The sequence below is a fragment of the Sciurus vulgaris genome, assembly GCF_902686455.1.
Source record: "Sciurus vulgaris genome assembly, chromosome: 5".
NCBI lineage: Eukaryota > Metazoa > Chordata > Mammalia > Rodentia > Sciuridae > Sciurus > Sciurus vulgaris.
This window is the reverse complement of record NC_136465.1, coordinates 164457614-164481405: the sequence shown is the minus strand read 5'-3', so window position 1 is coordinate 164481405 and position 23792 is coordinate 164457614. Positions and strand designations below refer to the sequence as shown.

General features: G+C 43.6%; 1 protein-coding gene across 1 annotated transcript in view; it reads left to right on the top strand.

Moving 5' to 3' along the window:
* ALDH1L2 (aldehyde dehydrogenase 1 family member L2) overlaps window positions 1-19715 on the top strand; it is a 56576-nt gene extending 36861 nt beyond the window's left edge. The window contains exons 16-23 of the mRNA XM_079142894.1: window positions 2799-2886; window positions 3313-3406; window positions 4905-5004; window positions 7157-7255; window positions 9638-9803; window positions 12448-12553; window positions 15576-15775; window positions 18337-19715. Coding sequence (XP_078999020.1) covers window positions 2799-2886; window positions 3313-3406; window positions 4905-5004; window positions 7157-7255; window positions 9638-9803; window positions 12448-12553; window positions 15576-15775; window positions 18337-18392 — 909 coding nt within the window. The 3' untranslated portion in view covers window positions 18393-19715. The remainder of the gene's footprint in view (window positions 1-2798; window positions 2887-3312; window positions 3407-4904; window positions 5005-7156; window positions 7256-9637; window positions 9804-12447; window positions 12554-15575; window positions 15776-18336) is intronic.
* The last annotated feature ends 4077 nt before the right edge of the window (window positions 19716-23792 follow it).

The window sequence follows — 23792 nt, the reverse complement described above, 5'->3', positions numbered from 1 at the left end:
CAGCCACAGCCTGATTTGGGAGAGTTTTTAACATGAAACCTGCAGACCAAGGCGCAGAAATACTCACTTTGGGGTAAACCTTCGTTAACTATAGGACATAATGGCATAGATTCACCATTCAAGGAACTTCTTGATGATTTCAGACGTTTTGGGCCAGTTTCTCATGAGGCCTACGTAGGGGACCCTTCTTTAAACCACACAATGTACCCGCCATGGGCCTGTTACTGAAGAGGAAAAGTAGTAGCCCCAACTTTTTCTCGTGTGGTTGTGTTTGCCACACTCTATTGTGATTTATGGTGCAGATTCCTCTTCAGCCACTGGTCTGTTCTGTGAAAGTTGTTTATAGTCTGTGAATCCACATGACCAGGCCTGTAAGCTTCAACACATGGCAATATTCAGAAAGCAAAGAGCAAATGCCCCTTGGCCACCCACTTGCCCTCGTGAGCTCCTGTTCTTTGCTTGGAATTGCATACACCTCTGTGACCCCTGGACCTTCATTCAGACCAAGAGAAAGCACGGGGTTCAGCTGCAAGCTAAACATTAGTCATGTGTAATTCATTTCTCTCAGTTAAAAATTTCCACTTTTTTTTTTTTCACACCTCAGTGGATCTTGCATATTCCACATTCAGAGACTAAGCTAAAATTACGAATTAATCAGCACTGGGTTTTAAAATATATTTTCATTTTTAATGGACACATCATAATTTTACATGTTTATGGGCAACAGTGCGACAGTATCACTTAAGAGTATGAATCTGCCACTTTCCTCTTGCTTCTGAGATTCATATTGCCATCACAGATGTTCAGAATCCGTACGACAATGCTCTTTGTGTAAGAAAGAAGGAAAAATAAGAAAATATGTATTTGTGCACTTGAGCAAAAAGACACAGGAAGAATAAACTGGAGACTGATGATCTGCAGGACACAGGGGACACGGCAGGAAGGACAGAGGGATCTTTTGTGTAGTCCTGACCTTTGGAAGTACATTTCACATACTCAAGAGCAACACACACAGAAAAGAAATAAAATCAATACAGATGGGGGGGAAAAAACCCAAAATAAATAAGTCTATAACTATGAACCCCCCAAAAAAATGAACTAATGAAGCAGCATTTCAAATGATTGACAACCCCTGCCTTCAGGTTTAAGGCAGAAAATGCTATAAATATATTGAACTGCAGTTAGTGGATTCTTTCTCACAGCGACGTGCCTTAATGATTCCCAAAGGACTTCCTACATGTTTTAGGATTAGCGCATAAGTAAATATATTCTGGATCATGGGGACCATGCTTCTCACTTACAGAAGAGAGTCACAGACATAAAAGGGGGAAGGAGAGAGCCAATCCCAAAATATTGGACAGTTGTAAGAGTAAGTTCGGGGTCGAATGGATTTGGGTAGCTAGGTAAAGAAATGGGTATAGGACCTGTGGGGATAGGTAGATGGATGGGAAGATGCGCGTGCGCACACGCACGCTAATACGCGCATACGGGTGGGGGGGTGTGAACATACGCACCTGTACTCCCCAGCTCTGTGTGCTGCGCGAGTCTGGCGACCACATTTCAATGCCGTCCAGATCTTGGTTTCCAGAAGCTGTACTGGGCTCCTTGGAGAAATGGCTGGAGCAGGGAAAATACAAGACGGACGTGGAAGATCTCGGGTCTAAAAAGCAAGGAAACGCTCAAAGAATGAAGAGGACGCGTTGGAAAGACACAGGAGCCATGCTAAAGAGGCTCCCGTTAGCTGAATCTGGGAGGATTTGAGAATGAAGATCAATAGCAGCAGTAGAATGTGACAACCGGCTGAATGAAGTAAGAACCCAGGAGTCCCCAGGAAGGTCAATCAGAGAGAAGGGAAAGTGCTCATAGCAGAGGGACGAGGAGCACACACAGGAGAACCGTTCAGTGTCACTCCAGCGTGTCGTCGCCAAAAGTGCGAAACGGGGAAACAGCAGACAAATTCAGGTCAAGGGACAGTGCGTGAAATAACCGGCCTGTATTCTTCAAAAATATCAGTTGAATCAAATGTAAAAGAAAACTCAAACTCTCCCAGATGAACTGAGACTATGTGCCTAACTAAATGCAAAACAAAACAAACGAAAACAACCCACACCCTTGGGTTTTCTTTTGCAATAAAAGACATTATTGGAACAACTGGCTAGATCTAAATAAGATCTGTAAATTAGATATTCCATCAGTTGTTACTCTCACGATTTTGAAAATTGTATGTAAAAGATTTCTCGCTTTTAGCAAATGTATATAGAAATATCTAGAGGCAGGGGCTGGGGTTGTGGCTCAGGGTAGAGCATTTGCCTGGCATGTGTGAGTTCCTGGGTTTGATCCTCAGCACTACATATAAATAAAATAAATGTCCAACAATAACTAAAAAAAATTTTTTTTAAATATTTAGAGGCAAACATTGCATACTATACACCTTACCTCTTAAGTAGTGTGATGGGAAAATATATGTATACATAAAGAGGGTAAAGCAAATATAGTAACAGGTTAACATTTGAGGGATGAGCGTGAAGGAGATATATATATGTTTATATATATGTGTGTGTGTGTATAATTCCATATATAGATATAGATATAGATATAGATATAGATATAGATATATATGGAATTCTTTGTACTACCACTTTGGTAATTTTGCTGTAAGTCTGAAATTATGTCAAAGTAAATAATAATAGAACAATGTAAAATAAAATGAGCTGTCTCATAACCATCAAGGGAAACCCAGGTACGGGTGCAGAGGACAGGAGAGTGTGGAGAAGGTAACTGCTGTCTGCATCCGTCAGGTCACGCCCTTGACTGCTTTGAAGTTTGCAGAGCTCTCCGTGAAGGCAGGCTTTCCCAGGGGGGTCATCAATATCATCCCAGGCTCGGGTAAGCCCTCAGGGGTCCCTCAGGGGACCCACTTTGCTATGACCGATGAGTGGTATGGGGGTAGCGAGTGGCTGTTTTCCCGCTGGAGTCTTACCCAGAGTTATAGTGAAACCAAATACAGTTTACCAAGTATAAATAAACCTGCCCACATGCTGCAGACCTTAAAGTGGAAATGTGGTGGGTGAGCAGAGGGAGGTCGGGGGCGGTGTGCGCCATCGTAAACCGACCCTGAGGTGGTCCACTTTGATGCTTCAGTGACTGCCTGGAGGATAACCACCAAGGCTTACCCACCAGGACTGGGGGTGGGTGGCAATTGCCTAGAGGATATTATGACAGCTTAGAAATTCGGCTTCAACGAATTCAAACCTCTCTCGCCACAAGGCCCGACTAATGTTTTAATTAGTGTTTTATCTCCTAATTCTGCAGGGGGTGTGGCAGGACAACGCCTTTCTGAACACCCCGATATCCGCAAACTCGGGTTCACTGGCTCCACTTCTATTGGCAAGCAGATCATGAAGAGGTATGGATTTCCCTGTGTCAATGCTAACGCTCCATGAAACCAGGTTCTGTTTTTGTTTAAACAGAGCACTTTTAGAATGAGAAAAACCACATCAGATGTGGAAATCTCCTTATCACTGCTGGATATTGAAATATTTGAATAAAAGACTTTCCAAAGCTTCAAAGTCCACAGCAAATAAAACCAGAGCTATATCAAAATTCTGTCCCCTATTGGTAACTTGCACAACCCGGCACAAAAAAAAAAATTCTGCACTAACACTATGGTCCAGATTGTTTGGGGAGCGTGGGAAACTGCAAAGATGTTTGTGATTTATATATCCCTTATGACAAATCTGGATTACTTAGAAATCGGATTCTCAAAATGTAGTAATATTGTTAAAAAAAAAAAAAAACTGCTAATAATGTAAATGCCCAAAATAAGGTAGTAAAATGTGTTTGCATAATAGAATACATAAGTCATGGTCATGGAGAATTTTAATAACATTGAAAATTATTGTTGGAGCTGGGGTGGTGGCTGGGTGGTAGAGTGCTTGCCTAATACATGTGAGGCACTGGGTTCGACTTCAGCACCACATAAAAATAAATGAATAAACTAAAAAGGTACTGTGTCCATCTACAACTAAAAATATTTTTTTAAAAATAGTACTAAAATGATAATTAGGAGCCAGGCACTGTGGTGCAGCCTGCCATCCCAGTTAATGGGGAGGCTGAGGCAGGAGAATCAATAGTTCAAGGCCAGTCCGGGAAACTCAGTGAGACCCTGTCGCAAAATCAAAAATAAAAAGGACTGAGGATATAGCTCCATGATACAGCACTTGCTTCGCCTGAGACGCTGAGTTCCATCCCTTGCCCCACAAAAATCACTACCACTAAAAAAGACAATTGGGGAGAAAAACAGGGGATAAGATTTGTATCCCCATTGGGTGATCCTAACTATGTTTAAAAAGGTAACAGCTGTGGCAGGACCTAGATCAGAAATAAGTACCTCGAAATGGTAAAAACAAAGGTCATGGAGCCATGAAATGGAATTTTGTGACTCTTTTTCCATCTGCCTGCATTTCTGTCTGCATGTCTTAAATAAGCACGCTTACGTAAGACGTGGAGCCAAACAGCACGCTTCTAAAAATCGACACTGCCTGTTCCGGTGTTCTGGTAGTCTAGTCAGAGATTCGGTCTTCTCGCCAGGTGTTTATGTAACTCAAATTCCTAGAGAAGGGGAATTACCTGCGAGAATCTCTGATCATTTGACCCACAAAAATAATTTTAAACTTTTTATCATGAAAAATTCCTGATAATATGCAAAGCGCAGAGAAAAACAGTGAATCCCAAGTGCTCGGCACCCAGGCCGCAGCTCTGTACCCACATTTTGTCTTTGAGTGAGTTTCTTACTATTTCTGAGGTTCAGCTGTGTTTTTCATGCCAAGTGGTAACTTACGATTTAAAAAGCAAGGCGGGGGGAACACTAACAAAGTGCTAATTTCCCGTCTATTTTCCTCTAGCTGTGCTGTGAGCAACCTGAAGAAAGTGTCACTTGAGCTCGGTGGCAAGTCCCCACTTATAATCTTCAATGACTGTGAACTTGACAAGGCCGTGCGAATGGTAAGAGCGAGTCTTCAAAGAGATTTGGTTTATATCTAGTCCTAAATAGGTGCCATCCTTTTTATATTAAGAGCACTTAAAACTTTTTGTGGTACATGGAATTGAACCCAGGGCCTTGTGCTTGTGAGTCAAGCATTCTATGAACTGAGCTATATCCCCAGCCCTTAAATTTTTTTAGAAAGTAGTACTCGTATATTTTCTCCCATTAAAATGCTTTAAAAATGGGACATAAGTCACAGTGATCACATGGAGAAAGTTCAAAAGATGTTCTGCGTTGCTTCTAGCTTTTGCCTCCTTTCCCCTAACATCTCACCCTTCCACGGTCACTGCTTTTATCTGTTTTACAAATCAAGACACAATAAAAGGTTCCCTATTAAAACATAATTGGCAGCCAGGCACAGTGGCACGTCTGTAGTCTCAGATCCTCTGGAGTCTGAGGCAGGAGGATAGCTTGAGCCCAGGAGTTCAGCCAGCCTGGGCAACATAACAAGACCCTGAAAGAAAGGAAGGAAGGAAGGAGGGAGGGAAGGAAGGAGGGAAGAAGGAAGAAAGGAAGGAATTGGCAACATGGCTCTCCTGGTTTTAGCGATGTGTCTGGTAAGGTATTACTGGGGAGGAGGCTGGGTGGGGGTGCGCAGGCCTCCTGTTTTTGCAATGCCACTGACTCTTAAGCTGCATCAAAGTATAAAACCTAATTTTAAGTACAACTTAAAGGTTAAAAAGCATCGGGCTAGTCCTCATTCTTCACTTCTGCGATACAGGCCAACAGTGAGCCACCACGGGCACGTTGTGGCAAGCCCCCGGGGCGTTCTGGGGGAAGTCGTGGTCTTGCTGTTCTGTGCCGTCGCCCAGCCTGTTCGCGGAGCAGTCTTTCACATCCTTCTCACTGTGATCTTAGCGAACACTCACAGCTGAACCTCATCCTGCAAGGGCCCCAAAGAGAAGGAGTGATCTGGGAGTGAAGGAGACCCTGTCACCATAGGAGGTGGCCCTTCCGGACGGTTCAGTGGCTGGCAATGGCTGGGGATATGCAGACCAACATCAGGGGCAGGACCCCCCCCGGATACGAGGCTTCTGAGAGCCTTTCTAGAGTTTTCCAGAGAAAAGGCTGGGGGATAGAAATAGGGAGGAGGGACTTTTTTCTTACCCTACTGTGACATTTTTAAAAGTATCAATTCACTCGATTTCTCACGTTCTTGTTCATATAATGGGAATTAACAGAACAAACAAAGATTGCTAAGGGTGAAATAACTGCACGTGGAGAAAATCACACTGTGATGGTTAGAGAGGACCATTCTTCCTCTTTTCCTTACATCGACTATTCGAGTAGTTTGGTATTGGCCACCACTCACTCCTACAGGACAGGAGTATGTGCCTTTATGTGCCTTTATAGAGCTCTGCTTCCCACATCCAAGAACCTGCGAGTGCAGGAAATACGAATGCTATTTCAAAACCTCTGTTGTAAAAAAAAAAAAAACCCTCCATTGTATTTTTTTTTTTTTTTTTTAACCCAGTTTAGGGAAGTTCCAAGAGGTGAATTAACTCCTGAATTTAGAAAAGATACAACAAAACCCTATGAATCAGGGCTTAGGGGTAGAGTGCTTGCCCTGCATGCCCAAGGCCCTGGGTTTGATCCCCAGCAACACACACACACACACACACACACACACACACACACACACACGCACCCTACGAGTCTTCTCAAGCACTAGTTTTTTGAGTGCCTTCATTTCAGATATTTTGTGAACTTCTTGCAAAATGGATTTACCTTTTCAGGGAGGGACATGGTAAGGAAGGCTTTCTAAAACTTGTGATTTATATGAACCGCTACAGAGATTTTAAAAGCAAAACTTAGCATACAAATATGATATTTAAATGTATAGAATAATCGAGATTTTTCTTGCAACGTACAGTTTGTTCTTAGAGGTATAGACATCGTTATAACCATTTTTGAAATGTACTCATGGACCAAAAGCAGCTAAGTCAAGACTAAGCATCTCCCAGTGGTTCTGGTCCAAGACCGGAAACACCGTCCCAGACTCCCCTGTGCAGATGGTCTGCTGTCTCCCAGGGACCCGGGTCTCCCTCTGCACGATTTCGCGGCAGCCTTGACTTTCTGGATGCCGACACTGTCTTGCCTTCCGTGCTGCAGGGCATGGGTGCGGTGTTCTTCAACAAGGGAGAGAACTGCATTGCCGCTGGGCGACTGTTTGTGGAAGAATCCATCCACGACGAATTTGTGACCAGAGTGGTAAGGCACCTCTGGGTTGCTCTGAGTTGCACAGAAATTGCTTTTGTTTCAGACGAGTATGGTGGTGCACACGGCTGGAGAGGCCAACAGGAGAATCCCAAGTTCAAGGCCAGGCGGGCAACTTAATGAGACTCTGTCTCAAAATAAAATTTTAAAAGGGGGTTGGGGGTGTAGCTCAGTGGTAGAGCCTTTACCTAGCATGCATGGAGCCCTGGGTTCAGTCGCTGGTACCACACAAAATAGAAATTGCTTTTACTTCTGGGTTTATTCATGAATGCACAGTGGTACACGCCTGTAATCCCTTCAGCTCAGGAGGCTGAGGCAGGAGGATCGCCAGTTCAAAGCCAGCCTCAGCAAGAGCGAGGCACTAAGCAACTCAGTGAGACCCTGTCTCTTAATAAAATACAAAATAGGGCTGGGGATGTGGCTCAGGGGTTGAGTGCTACTGAGTTCAATCCCTAGTACCTCCTCCCGTCCCCCCCCAAAAAAATCAGCCCTGGCTGGGGGTGTGACTCAGTGACAGAGCATGTGCTTACCATGCAGCAGGTTCTGGATTCAATCATTTTTGTTGTTGTTGTTGTTTATTTTGTAGGGTTTTTTTTTTTTTTTTTTTTTTTTTTTGCCTTGTTGGGTATGAAACCCAGGTCCTTGCACACGCTAGGCAAGACCCATGAGCTATATCCCCAGGCCCGCAGTCCTTTATTTTTCATAAAATAATAATGTGAACAATGGTCCTTTATTTTTATAGCTACATACTGACATGTTTACAGAAAAAAGTATATGAGGTCTAGAATTTCCTTTGAAATAATTCAGAAAAAAAGGAAGTGGGCGGGGGGGGAAGGAATTGGCCAGAGCTGGTAGTTTCTGCTGCTGTGTGGTGGGTACCTGTGGATTCATTATATGATCTGTCTGCTTTTCTATGTGTTTATGATTTCTCATAGTCACAAATTACAGGTCTGTGGAAAAATCTTAATAAACTTGAGAGCTGTCAGAACCTATACCTTGCCCTGCACTTGATCCCTGACACTTCAGAGAGCTGAACTGGAATTTTTAAATCCCTGAATTGACTATGAGAGATGCATCACTTGATCATTACGAATCTCCAACTCGCAGTTAACAGGACAGGATATCATTTCTTCCACTAGCATAACTAGCTCCATAAATAGCTGCCGTAGGCTGATCATGAATCCACAGATGTGGGACTAAAAGTCATTAATAGGACTATAGGGTGAACTCTGTGGGTAAAATAAACTCTAAATTATACTACGTTGTATTATTATGAAGGTAATATTAATTATGAACTTGCTTATATCTGCAAAACCAGCACCTAGCTTTTTTATCGTTCCCAAGAACCAATTTCCGACGTCCCATCCTGCACCACAAGCGAAGGACCCTCTGCCTGAGCGCAGATTCCACGAAGTCAGAGAGGCAGGTGGGCAGGCAGCGGGCAGTGGCTGCCTCCTAAATTTCGCAATTCAGTTTATGCCTCACGAAAATGCAGTGTGCGGTACTAATAGTCATGGGCTTTCGGGCTCAGCAACAACTTGATGAAATTTCAAATGCTGAGACCAGAAACTTCAAGGCTGAAACATCAGCAAATGTGGTTTGCACGCGAGCTTTTTGTATTCACTCAACAGCTGTTTCTTGAGCACCTGCTTAATGCCCCACGCTGTGCTGGGTTCTGGGAACACAAAGCTGAATAAGGTGGATGTGTTCCCCGCCCACCCAGAACATCTTCCGCAGCACAGGAGCCTGGGCGAGGCCCTGAAAGATGATTGCCTCGCCTATTTTCAAACTCCTGGCCCTGGGTGGTCACGATCTCTCCCATGGTTTCTTCTTACTAGAATTAGACTCAGCGTCAGAGAACCCAGGAGGAGACAAAGACAAGCGCGCAGCACAAGAAGCAGTTCCAAAGACATGCCAATACTGAGCATGCTGCCTTGAAGGTGGTTGTCCTCAGAACATTCCAGCAATTCCTCTGGCTACTCCATGAGGATTTCACAAGGGCAGTCTGCCACATTTGAGCAGGACCATGTGGTCATTTAGAAATTCTTTTGCCATGAAGAGTATGGGTATGCCATATTAATGAAAATTCCAGAACGTCAGTTTGCTATCCAGTCTGGTGAACCTCCACCTATTGTGAGTCAGAATCCACGTAATAGAAAGAACATTTGGCCTTGGGATTTGGGGGATTGGCTGATTTCACTTAGCATGATAGTTTCCAGTTCCATCCATTTACTGGCAAATGCCATACTTTCATTCTTCTTTATGACTGAGTAATATTCCATTGTGTATATGTACCACATTTTCTTTATCCATTCATCTATTAAGGGTATCCATGATTAACAGTGAATTGTCTTTTATGGACTGGGTACTATGCAGGTGGAAGAAATTAAAAAGATGAAAATTGGTGATCCACTTGACAGATCTACTGATCATGGGCCCCAAAATCATAAAGCCCATCTGGAAAAGCTGCTGCAATACTGTGAAGCTGGAGTGAAGGAGGGGGCCACCTTGGTGTATGGGGGAAGACAAGTCCAAAGGCCAGGTAAGGTCCCCTCCATAGGGGGCTTATGGGGTGCCTGACTTCTTAAATTGGAGTGGATAGTGACAATTTTCATCTCAGCACCATCTTACTGCGAAAGCAGACACTTGCACGTGTAATGTGATCAGAAGAGTTCATTTCTACACTCTGCCTGGGCAATTGCTGTGACCCCATCAACAACACAAATTTCTTTTTTCTTTCTTTCTTCTTCTTTTTAATTTTTTTTTTATTGGTACTGGAGATGGAACCCATGGGCACTTTACCACTGAACCGCATCTCCAGCCCTTTTTATTTTTTTGAGACATGGTCTTGCTAAGTTGCTTAGGGCCTCACTAAATTGCTGAGGCTGACCTTGAACTTGCAATCCTCCTGCCTCAGCCTCCTGAGCCACTGGATTTCAGGCAGGTGCCCCTGTACCCAGTTCAACAACACAATTTTTCTGAGCCTCATTTTCCTCCAATGCAAAATGAGATGAAATGTGTACATCCTGGTTTACGAAGCTATGAAAATTACAAAATGGATGTGAGAAGATCTTTGTTATAAATGAGTGTAATGAGTAACTGCTATCAGAAACCAGTGGTCTTGATTCTTGGCACTGAGATTTGATCTTAGCCAGCGTAGCCTGGGAGGGATGTGTTCCTCTGCCTAAAGCAGACCTGGTACTGAAATATGTGATTGGCTCACTGTTATGACACTTGAAAGATGGGACCAACAAACAACTACAAAAACTCACTTTTCACCAGACACTGTGGCCCATGCCAGTAATCCTGCAACTCTGGAGGCTGAGGCAGGAGGATCACAAGTTCAAGGCCAGAGTGGACAATTTAGCAAGACCCTGTCTCAGAACAAAATTAATAAAAAGGGGAGGGGAAATAGCTCAGAATTCCCCTGAATTCAATCTCCAGTTAAAAAAAAAATTGCAAATAACAAAACCTCCTCTTCCACTGTCACAGGTGGATTGTACACCCGTGCCTTACTCTGAGCATTGGCAATTACAAGAAAAAAACTGAATACATATCCTGGGTTTCCTCTATGAACTGAATTTCTAGGTAATGGAGTAGCTGATAAAAGAGACACTTTTTTTTTTATTTAATGGTGGAATTCCTGCTAATTCATGTAGGAAAAATGTTAGAATAGAAAAAAATCGCCAGTTTGTATTTCTCTAATAGATGATAACGATTCAGGTTTGCATTTCTCTAATAGATGATAACGATTCAGGAAATGAGTCAGGGGAGGCCGAGGTTGTTAGGAAAAAGGTTGATGGGGAAAAAAGCACAACCGTACAGTGGAGGGACCCGGTTGTCACCATCCGAAGGCCCTGGTCAACCTGAGCATCACTGAAAGAGGGACAAGTGGGCATTTTGTGTCTTCTGACGGGATACAATGTGTAATGCACAGGGTCACCTCTGAAGTGCTCTAAAAACTTAACCCACACACAGGGGTGCCATTAGTCCAACTTTCAATTTGTAAGGACTGGGGAGCGGGGTCGGGAGTCATTGTTTAATGGTTTCAGGTGGATGGTGGTGAAGGTCACATAGCACTATGAATGTATTTAATAACACTGAACCGTGTGCTTAAAAATGGTTAAGATGGTAAATTTTGTGCTATATGTATTTTATCACAATTTTTAAAAAACATGGAATAGAGAAGCAAATTTCCCTCCAAGGAAGGAAGGACAAATTTAAAATGTGCGCTATTCTACAGAACAACTGACCCAGTATCCCCAACAAGCCGATTGCATGAAAACATAAGGAGAGGGCAAAAGCATCGGAAATATTGAGATAAAAAGACCATTGGAGGGCCAGTGCTGTGCTCAGTGGTGGAGCGCTTGCCTCGTACACGGGGGGCACTGAGTTCGATTCTCAGCACCTCATAAAAATAAGAAAATAAAATAGCTGGGCACAGTGGCGCACGCCTGTAATCCCAGCAGCTCAGGAGGCTGAGGCAGGAGGATCACAGGTTCAAAGCCAGCCTCAGCAACTTAGCAAGGCGCTAAGCAATTCAGTGAGACCCTGTCTCTAAATAAAATACAAAAAAGGGACTGAGGATGTGACTCAGGGGTTAAGTGCCCCTAAGTTCAATCCCTGGTACCAAAAAAAAAAAAAAAAAAAAAAAAGAGATAGAGACCATTGTGAAATCTAACAGCCAAATGCTATGTGTAGAACTTACTTGAATCCTTAATCAAACAAATAAATTATAAAAAAGTTACTTTCCAAACAATGAGAGAAAGTGAAATATAAACTACATATAAAGAATGATCCCTAATTTTGTTAGGTGTGATACTGTGCTGTGGTTACATTAAAAAATGTCCTTATCTTTTACTGATTTTTAATGAAGTACTTGGGAATTAAAGTCACATCCTTGCTTTAATAGATGTTTCGGCAAGGAAAAATTAAACAGAAAAAAAAAAAGGAATATGTATTTTACTGTTCATCGTATTATATTCTCTATGTTCACATATATTTGAAATTTTCATAATAAAAACATTGAAACATAAGAACCTAGGAATACCAACACCAGGTAGAGATATGAACTCCTTTTGGTTTTACTGAGGCAGAGAGGGGAAATTATAATTAAGTGAGATAACTATTCATTGAAAATGGTATCACCTAGAATTGACATTCTTCTCTTCTTTTTTTCCAAAAAGGTTTTTTTATGGAACCAACTGTGTTCACGGATGTGGAAGACCACATGTTCCTTGCCAAAGAAGAATCCTTTGGGCCTATAATGGTCATTTCTAAATTCCAAAATGGGTATGTTCTTCGGGCACCATTTAACTTAGGTTTTGATTTGGTAACTTTTTCCCCCTCTGCTGTTATACTGTTTGCTGAGCATGACGTCACTGAGTGTGCAGTTCTCTACCCTAAGAAGAGTCAACCTCACTAAATAATTAGAAGGATGTGCTTTTGCTGACCACTGTGGAGGGTAATCTATGTTTGCTTCTCAGTTTACTTTAATGGTGGACATGATGGGATTTTAGCTGATTAAATTTGTTTTTTGTGCGGTTGACATGCAAGATCTCTGTGGAATAGGTTGACACCTGAAAAATCACAACTAGTTTTCACATTTACATTCCTGGGGAAGGCAGCATTCCTAGGGAAAGAAGCCAAATATTCAACTCTTTATATCAATGCCCACAGTCACCATATATTCAACTGCAAATGACATGCCGGTCCTCATACTACATGAAACTTTCCAAGAAGTTCTGTATATCAAAGAGGACTAGGTGGTAACTGAGCTCATAAACTCATACCTAATATGATGGGAGTCTCCGGTATACTTCACAGAATTCTCTAGAATGGCTTTAGGTGCACTCAACCAATGAGAAATTGGAGAAAGAAATATAGAGTTTAGGAAGACTTCTTAGTTGTCAGCAGGCACATCGTGAGAGGTTTTGGAGCACACTAGGCTGTAGCGAGGGGTTGTTTGCATGTGGATCCCAGGATACGTGTTCCCCTTTTCTCTATCAAGTCCCCCAAAGTAGAGTACAGGAGTTGTAGGAGAGTTTCAGCTCCCTTCCAGCGCAAGTTTGAAATTGGAGAGAGTCAAGACAATTTTAAAATCCCTCTTTCAGGCACTATGTTGAAACCTATGCTATCTCTCAATAAATGTAGCAAACAACTAATTTTCCCTGTGGTTCTGGAACAAATCCTGTTTCTTTGCTGGAGCGCCAGATGAAGTACTTGGCTTCATCTACTGGCCACGCTGTAGACAATGCATGCATATTTAAGCATTAGGACCACTCTCAATAAGGTGAGGTACACCACGGCAGGCACCCTGGAACCCGGCTCTGAGAGAAGAGCAGGCTTGTGTCTCCTCCTACGCAGGAGTGTGCACACAGTTGGCCCTCCGTGTGCAACGGATCTACAGCTGCAATTCAGACAACCTCAGACTGAAAATTTATTTTTTTTAAATTGCTTCTGGCCGAGCATGGTATACAAGGAGGCAATGGTGTACCTATACTTCCAGCTACTTGGGAGGCTGAGTCAAGAAAATCACAAGTTCAAGGCCAGCCTGGGCAACTTAATCAGACCCTGTCTCAAAATAAAATTTTTAAAAAGTGCTGGGGATGTAACTCAGTGGGAGAGCACTTGCCTAGGATGAATAAGGTCCAGGGCTTAATCCCTAGCCCTACGGCGGGGCGAAAAATTTTGTGTCCGGAACAAGCGTGAACAGTCTTTTCTCATTATTCCACGAAGAATATAGTATAGCAGACATTTCCATAGCATTTATGTTATATTAGGTATTATAAGTAATCTAGAGATGATTCAAAGTATATGGGAGGGGGTTCAGGGTACAGGTCAGTGGCAAAGCACCTGTCTGAGGCCCTGAGTTCAATCCCTGGCACCATGAAACAAATAGACAAACAAAAAAGACCCCACAAACTGTTATGTAGTGTATGGGATGAACGGAATGATGTGCATGGGTTAGATGCAAATACTACAGTATTTTGTATAAAGAACTTGAGCTTCTATGAGTTTGGGTATCTACAGTGGTCCTGAAACCAATTCCCGTCAGAAAACCAAAATCCAGTGTTATACTGAGCCAAAAGAAAAGGAAATAACCGGACCACCAGATCTCTTAAGGGATTGCTTTACTTTCCTTTTACTAAATAAGCATGTGCAATGGAGGTGGGTTTTTTTTTTTTTTCTTTTTTCTTTTTTTTCCTTTTGGCACTGGGGATCAAAGCCAGGGGCACTTAACCAATGAGCCACATCCCCAGCCCTTTTTATTTTTTATTTTGAGACAGGGTCTCACTAAGTTGCTGAGGCTGGCTTTGAACTCCCCATCCTCCTGCCTCGGCCTCCCGAGCTGCTGGGATTACAGGTGTGCGTCACCTTGCCGGGCAGGGTTCTCTCTCATGTGATGATGTGACTGACCTCAGAGTCTAAAGAAATACCAGGCATAGTTATCCTTGCCCTGGGGCAGTTGCTATCTCCTGGTTTCCAAAGGGAGAACAATCAACACAAGAGTTAAACCAGCACCATGTTTGTTCTACCAGCCGAGTTGGGAGGATCACGAGCCCCTGTTACCGCTGCTGCTTTTATTGACCATTGACTGTGTTCTGGGCACCGTTAGCTCATTTCCTCCCAAGACACTTTGACAACTGCTCCCATCGTTATTTCTGCGTTTCACAAGAGTAAATGGAGGCACAGGGAGGTGGAGCATTGGGCCACACTGCCCCAGGATCACAGGTTCAAAGCCAGCCTCAGCAACTTAGCAAGGCGCTAAGCAATTCAGTGGGGATTAAACCCAGGGGCACTTAACTACTGAGCCACATCCCCAGCCCTTTTTATTTTTTATTTTGAGGCAGGGTCCACACAGTCTGCCCACCGAGCCACCCCCCTGCCACCTCTGTGGGATCTGGAAAGGCCTCAGGGAGGCACGACAGGGGCTTGAGCTGTGTGTGTAGATTCTGAAGAGATGGAAGGGAAGAGGGGATGCTTGGAGAAATCTAGGCCTGGGGCTCAGGGGAGAGGGGAGGCCGAGGGGAGGCCGAGGGGGTCAGGAATGATACCGCTGAAAGAGACCGAAAAGATGACCTCGGGTCGGACTTTAGATGTGCATGTGAAACCCAGTTCCTACTAGGTTGGAATATTTCCTTGAGCTCTCCTTCCACGTGAGCTTGGAATATTTCCTTTATAAGAGTGGAAGCAGGCGGCAGCGAAGCTTTCCCATTTCTAGCAGAGAGAGGAAAACTTCTAGGATGTCCAAGGAGAGTGTTTTGCTTTACATGTGATGGAGCTTTCTTGTCTTCCTGAAAACGCCTCGCAGGGACATCGATGGGGTGCTGCAGCGAGCCAATAACACGGAGTACGGCTTGGCCTCCGGGGTTTTCACCAGGGACATAAACAAAGCCATGTACGTGAGCGAAAAACTCGAAGCAGGAACCGTGTTTATTAACACCTACAACAAGACAGACGTGGCAGCCCCGTTTGGTGGTGTGAAACAATCTGGCTTCGGGAAAGACTTAGGTCTGTATGGCTTTACTTGTGTGTGTGTGTGTGTTTTTAATCTTTTTTTTTTTAGTTGTAGATGGACACAATACCTTCATTTTATTTATTTACTTTAATGTGGGGCTGAGGATCGAACCCAAGGGCCTCACACGTGCTAGGCAAGCGCTCTGCCACTCAGCCCCAGCCCCAGCCCCCATGACTTTACTTTTTTATGACACGTTCCTGTGTTGCTACATCACAGAAAAATCTGCTCTGGGTTTCCTGGAACTCTCCAGTGTTGTTCTGAAGGGCAGCCCTCGTGGCACTTAGATCTGGGTTCATAAGGGTACTGATTTTTGTTTTAACGTTCAGCATCTTTTATGAACACAACACACATACAGATAAAAAAAGAAACAAACTGTGAGGGAAGGTGATTTTTTTTCCCCAAATAAATGTATTTTAGTTAAAATATGTTAGTTTTTAAAAATCTGATATTCACCATGAACTTGACTGAGCTTTTGTGGGATTCACTGGAACCAAGAAAGGAAAATGGGTGGAGTGTGATAATAGCTTAGCTAGCTCCAAAAATAAAGCCTTTCTCCGGGCTCGTTGGCAGACTTTCAGAGTCAACACTGCAACCGGCGGGGTTTGTTGGAAGTCCAAGACTGTCGCTGGCTCTTTGCAGTACCAAATCCGCGGAGATCTGTCACCTCCTGCAGCAACAATTTGCACGGGTCTTATGGGTGGTGGACTGGAAACCGAGCCACGTCTATCTCTGGGCTGCTTCCTTGCTTGCTTGTTTATAGAGGATAGAGGAAATGAGGCTTACTTGCTCTGAGAGGAGAGAGAGCGAGGCTTTGCTTATCGGAGAGAAGGAGAGACTTTGCTTAAGAGAGAGACTTTGAGAGAAGGACAGGCTTTGCTTAGAGCTTAGAGGAAGAGACTTGCTACGCCTCACTTAAGGTCTGCTGCTTCTTACTGGTGGTCTACCTAAGGTGCTTTAGTGATGTGCCCCGCGTACTGCGATCTGCCTGTCTGTGATCTGCAACCTAAAGGTGTGTTCTCAGTTCTGCGCTCTGCGATCTGCCTTCCACTGCTGCCCCTACTCGCTGCTTCTATCTGCTTGCCGCTTCTTCTTCCTTTCTGCTAATGGCTTCTCTGCGCTTCTTTCTGCTAGCTGCTGCTCTGCTGTCTCGCTCCGCCTATGCTTACATCACCTCCAGGAGGCGGAGAGCAGGGCCACACCTCTTATGCAAAGATTAAGCGAGACGCGAGATGTGCGCTTATGTCAATTACCCTCCTCGCTGCCCGTGTGATCAGGCGCCATTCTGGTGCCGTCCGCATGGCACAGCCCCCAACACAAGAACTCAGATTTAGAGTTGGTAAGAAGCCTAAAATGTAATTCACCTTTCAAGCAGTAGATTGGGTGCTTCATTTGTGACAGGCCCTATTCTAAGTACTTTATCTCTTTGAGTATAAGCAATTGTCACAACAGGTCTAGGAGATAGGTTCTATTATTATTTCATTGTACAGTTTAGGGAAACAGGGCTCAGAGAGGGTAAGTGAGTTGTCAAAAGTCACGCAGCCTGGCACTGGCACAGAGAATTCAAAGTCAGGTAGTCTGGCTGTGGATTCCACCTCTCACTCTCCAGTCAGACCTGTTTCAGAATATGAAATACTTATGATTTACTGAAATTACTGTCTAAAATAAGTTTGGTTCATTTGGGGTATTTTTTACATTTTCTCTTTCCTGACGATTTTTGGCAACGTTATCTGTAGCAATCAAAGTGGGTGAAGGCAAAGGCTCTTCCCCCATATCTATCTGGCTTTCATCCCTGGAACCAAAACAGTAGAGCACTTGGGAAATTTTTATTGTAAAGTGAAGCAACTCTTTTCACTTGTCTTTTGATAGAATAATGGACAGCTTTACTATAAAGCGCTCCAGTTTGCCTGTTTCTTCCTCTCCACATTTTAAAACCCTGAGCTCAGTGGTTCACCTACTCATTAGTTTTACCATGGTACCCACTGCCCTTAGCCACTGTCACTCAAAAACAGAAACAGGTGAAGAAAGGAAGGCCGAGCTATTTTTTGCTTAAACGTGCTCCTTTGTGTTTCTGGTATGATATAAATTGCATTTTCCTTACCCTTAAAATCAGATTAAACCAAATGATTCCCAATTCTCTTTCCTGTGTTTCACTGAGCTTCACTTAATGTAATCTAGAACACAGTATCCTGGTCACTGCTGAGTAGCTCAAATGAACAAAGGCTATAAAGACGGACCTCATCAGCAGGCAGGGGGATACAGGAGAGAGGCTGGCCAGCCGACACTCACCGATGGCTGGCAGGCCTGGTGGCTATTCAGCATCAGCATCGAGGGGGATAGTGAGGGATGCAGAACCTCAGAGCCTTCTCCAAAAGTAGCTGAATCAGAACCTGCCGTGGATGAAAGTCCTCAGCTGATGCACATGAACCGGAAAGTTTGAGAAGCGCTGGCCTGGGTCACCGTCCCTTTACTTCGTGACCCGTGCCCGTGTCGGGAAGTCCAGTGTTACCACATCCAACTCTGAACTTGGTCCACTGACTGCTTTTCTCTTTCCTAGGTGAGGAAGCTCTAAACGAATACCTCAAAACCAAAACTGTGACCCTGGAGTATTAGGACAGCGCCAGCATCGGGACACGGGGGACAGGCCAAGCCACTGCTCAACTTCCGGAAGAACCTGGCGAGCTGAAGAAGGCGGGACCAGCCAGCAGCCAAAACCTGCACTCCAGGACCATGAGGAGGGTCAGGTCATGTCTGAGCATTTACACATGTGCCTGAGTATTTCCTAACACACCTTTCATACCTTAAAATGATTGGCAATTGTTGGGTTTTGACTATGTTTATGTATCATGCATATTTTTAAAATACCACGGTCATTTTCCCTGTCAAGATTAATCTAATGCCTTTTTATTATATTTATTATATATCTTTATTGGATTATGATCATAGAATATCCTACCTTACTTTTTCCTTCCCATTAGGTCAGTCTGATGCTGAAAGAACTATAATAACAAACTCTGCTGTAATTGTTTTTTGGTGAATACCTGTTTGTAACTGTGTAACCATTTCTTGTCTGATGTGTTAAAAACTTTAAATCACATCTTTTCGATGTTGGAAAAAAAATTAACCTATCCCTGGCTGGTCCATCTTGAAAACATCAATATCAAGCAGCTATATGATATAAGGTGAATTTATTAGAATCTTATATGTGTGCAGGTTTTAACTCCTATAGCATACCTATGGGTTATTAAAAGGATTTTCTATAATTTTGTTTTTAAGGAACAGTATAGCCTGTGAAAAATGTGAAGGTAATTTTTTTTCCTTTCGTATTTGGAGTAAGATCCATTTTTGTGTCTTTGATGCTCTTTTTGAACCCACTGTGAGGGTGATCAACCCACAAACATTCCCTGAGGATCTAGCTACCTAGTAGGTAGGTCATGGTACTACTATATTATGTTCTGAGGCATATACGAAATTTAATAACATGATCTTTGACCCACGTAGCTTCAATTTTACTGAACAGACTACAAAGTGAATTTTATAGTAAGATAGAGTGGAAAGTAAACAGGCTTTGAAGGCTGATCTTGGTTCACATGGCACCATCTCACTATCTAGGGGACTCTAGGAAATTAACACAACTTCTCTGCACCTCAGTTTCCTTATGGGTAAAACAGGAATAGCAAAGTCTTCCTCAGGGCCCTTGTCATGAGGATTTGTGCAATAATATAAGAAAAGCACAGCCGGGCTCGGTGGAACACACCTGTTGACGCAGCTGCTCGGGAGGCTGAGGCAGAAGCATTGCAAGTTCAAGGCCAGCCTCAGCAACTGAGTGAAACCCTGTCTCAAAATGCAGCCAGTGGCGGGGCTGGGGAATAGCTCAGTTGGTAGAGTGCTTGCTTTGCATGCACAAGGCCCTGGGTTCAATTCCTGGCACCACCACACATATACACACACACACACACACACACACACACACACACACACACACACACACACACACAAATCCTAAAATGCGGCCAGTGGGAGAACACTGGTCTAGTATGTGTGAGGCCCTGGGTTCGATCCCCAGCACTGTCCAGAAAAAAGAAAAGCACCTGGTGTTGCGCGTTGCTCAGGGTACATGCCAACATCGGCTGTTTCCCTCCATCACTCCTTAGGATGACCTCGAGAGGTTAATTAACTAGGTTCATTAGTTCCCCACAGCCTTTCCGGTATTCATCAATTCTCTGACTATCGTTCTCATCTATTATCCTAATAAGTGCCTCATACAGCAGGATGCTGAAAAGTGCCACACAAAGAACGATGGCAGTGCCACCAGGTCGGGTCACTTTCCTCCCAGGACACCTTCCTCCAGTTTTCTACCTACTTACTAGTTTTACTGCTCGCTGGCTGTGTGACCCCGAGAAAGTCAGTACCAGCGTCCCCCAGTCTAGGCCTGGTATCTAAACAAGGGATAGATCCCATCCCACTGGGTATCGCACGGGTTCAATCACATCTGCAACGCACTGGGCAAGTCACTGCGACCTCGGTGCTCAAGGAACAGTGGCTGTGACCCGCAGGGTACTCATTCGAGCTCCCATTTCAGCCAGAAGTAGTTAGGTGGCGAATCACCACCTTATGTGACAAAGGGGATTTCCCGCATCACAGAAGTCTCCAGAAAATGACCCAGCAATTAACTCCTACTAATTCTCCTTCTGAAGTACAATTTCAGTGAACATTCCTATGTCTTTGGCTTTGAGGAAGCCATTACTTATCACTTAGGAGGCTAGACGGAGGAAATGTAAGGCATCAGTAAACAACAAAACAGAGGCAGAAAACACTTTCAAAGGGAAGAATACCAGGTTTCAACAGAGCAATTGTGGCCTGTAAGTCTTTAAAATTATAGTTCATTTGCCATCAGATATTCCGTTGGAATAAACATTGGGCCCAAAATGGCAGTGCATATTTGAATAAATGACAAAGGTGTTAATGATAAGCAACCACCTTTGTTGTCTTTGCTTGTTTCCTTGGCTGCGATAGGGACTCACTAAGTTTCACAGACTGGCCTTGAACTGGAGATCCTCTTGCCTCTGCCTCCTGAGTACTCAGGATTCCACCATGCCTGGCAAGTAACCACTTTTAAATGAAGTGTTTTAACCGATTTCATGTGACCTGGAAGATCATTTTGTCAAATTATTTTAACAATAGAATGGTGGACAAAAAATATGCCTATTCTTCTGAACGGATTTTATTCTCTAATTAGCATTAATCTCAGTGGCAGTGTTATTCATCCCAATGAGAATCTGACAAAGCTGTGACTTGCTCTGACCACTTGTATCCCCAAACTCATGTGCGCACACATCCATGTATTTTCAGGGGATTCACAGACCTCCCAAAGGCCACAAAGGACCCCAGATTAAGAGCTTCTTTCTCTTTAACAAGTTCTATAAGTTCTTATGCGTCTAAGTTTTTATATCTGATTGCTTATCATAGTCAAAGTCTCCAATAAAATTACTAAATGAATTTGAATTAAACATGACGATCCACAGCGTGCTGGGTGGTTTAATTAATACTTTGGGTAATTAAATCATCACTGTTCCTTCGAATCACCAGTTATCTTGCTAAGCCAGAGGATAAAGCTGTGATCTGATTCACTCCTGAACTGTGGCATGTGGACACGAAGCTCGTCTACCTTCCTCTGATCCCCATCCTCAGGCCTTGTGAAAGAGGTTCTCTTGGCTCAGACTCCCTTCTAGGCCTTTCCTCCCCGCCGCCCGTTTAGGCTCCCACTTACACTCAGCACTTATCACCTGGTACTGGAGTTATGTGCCTGCCCACTAGAAGCAAGGCATCCCAAGCATTGGCATTGTAACACAGCAGCTATCATCTGCCAAGGGCCTGGCGTGTGCCAGGCGCTATGCCGAGCACTTTTAAAGTGTTCTCTTATTTAATCATCACACTCTCTGAAAAAGTGAAGAAACCGAGGTGCTCTTCCCACGACCTCCACGGCTATCAAGCCATCACCATCTCACTCCCAGACCATTGCCAAAGTCTCCCCGCTGCTCTTCCCAAAGATTAAGTCAGTTGGTGTCAGTCCTCTGCCCTGGTTTTGCTTAGAATAAAGTCCAGCGTATTTATCACGGCCTGCTGGTCTTGCTTCTGGCCACCTCTGACCAGTTTCCCTCATTCTGTTCTAGCCATGCTGGCTCTCCTGATGGTCCTCGAGCCTTTCTTCTCCTGTCCCCTTCTCCCATCTAACAAATGGCTTTCTGGGCAGGGGGCAGGAACCCTGATTTGCAGCCTTTGCAGATATCTGGAAATACTCTCTTCAGGGCAGATTTCAAGCTACCAGCCTGACTTCTCTGAACATGGAGTCAGGAAGAGATCCAGGAGATCAACTGAGCAGACACCCCACACCATTACCTCTTCCTCAAACCCTCCATCCAGCATCACAGCCCTTGACTTCTTTCAGGTCTCTCCTCAAATATCACCCTATCCCAGACACGTTCCCTGAGTGCTTTCTAAAGTAGCGCAGGACCCTGCACTCAGAGCTCCCTTATTCTAATGCTGTATCATTTCCATAGCACTTATCACTATCTGGCACGTATTTACCGTTGATAAGTCTCCATTAGAGTATAAGCTTTGTGTTTTGCTCAATACTGTATCTCCTAATATGCAGAGAAGTTCAATAAATATTTGCTTTCAAATGGAGTTTAGTGACCTGTGCAAATCATACAGCTATTGGGTATTCCAGCAATGAAGTTGGTGGTCTTAATGAAGCTAATTTTTATTCCCAAATGCCTAAATTAGGACCTGGGTAGGGAATTAGGTACATACTAAATATTTCTCAAACTAAATAATAATAAGTACAATGGCTATTGTCTGCAGAAGATTTTTTAGACTTGGGTGGAGCCAGGGTAAGGAAACAAATTTGGTTTTCCTCACCGGCTCTCCAAGAAAACAAAGCCAAGGGAAACCCGGGCTAGAAGGAAGCAATGGAAGATGGTGGACAGACATCAGACATGATGGGTGGATAATTATTACTACTATTGTATAAATAATGCCTAAGTGGATTTTTTAAATTGGTTAACATGTAAAAACTACATAAAACAGGAAGAACCAACCATCTCTTCACGCAGCAGTTAACCCACAGGTGATATCTGAGATTGTCCCAGACTTTTGCAATGAACAGTTTAATTGTTTTAGTATATTGTACATAACATTGTTACCTGCTTGTTAAATTAATGTATCACAGACATCTATGTCAATAAACACATTTCTGCCTATTTCAATGGCTGTAATTCCATTCTTGGACATTTCAATTTGCTTTTTGCTATTTTAAATGTCACACTGAGTCTTACATAAAACCTGTGACTAAAGTCATACTTATTTAATTAGGATAAATTCCTAGAAGTGGAATTCCTGAGTCAAAGGATACACAGTGGTCTACAAATCTGTTTCCCCAAATCTTTGTCACCATGGTGTAGTATTCTTACAGCATCCTAACACCTCACACTTACTGAGCACTGCTCTGTGCATCAATGTGTATCAACTCCTTAATAATATGTTCCGATTATCATACTGAAGAGATCCCATTATCTCTACTTTACAGATGAAGAGTTGAAATAGGTGGTGGGCTGGGACCTGACTCAGACAGCTTCAGAGTGCGTGTGTGGCCCAGGGCCAGAGCGCCCGAGATGGACAGTTGCCACTGACCAAATTTAAAGCCCGTCTCCCTCACTAACCTGACGTTGCGAGGTCTTAGCAAGGTGCTTAGCGTCTCTAGGCTGTTTTCTCATCTGTGAAGTGGACAGAAACATCATCTTTCGTAAGGAGAGAGCTGTTTTCTTTTTTAATAGAGAAATTTACTCTGGCACAAAAGAAGTCTGAGCAGAAGGCTGGGGCTGGGGCTCAGTGGTAGACCACTTGCCCAGCATGTGTGAGGCACTGGGTTCTATCCCCAGCACCACATAAGAATAAATAAATAAAATAAAGGAGGGCTGGGGACATAGCTCAGTTGGTAGAGTGCTTGCCTCT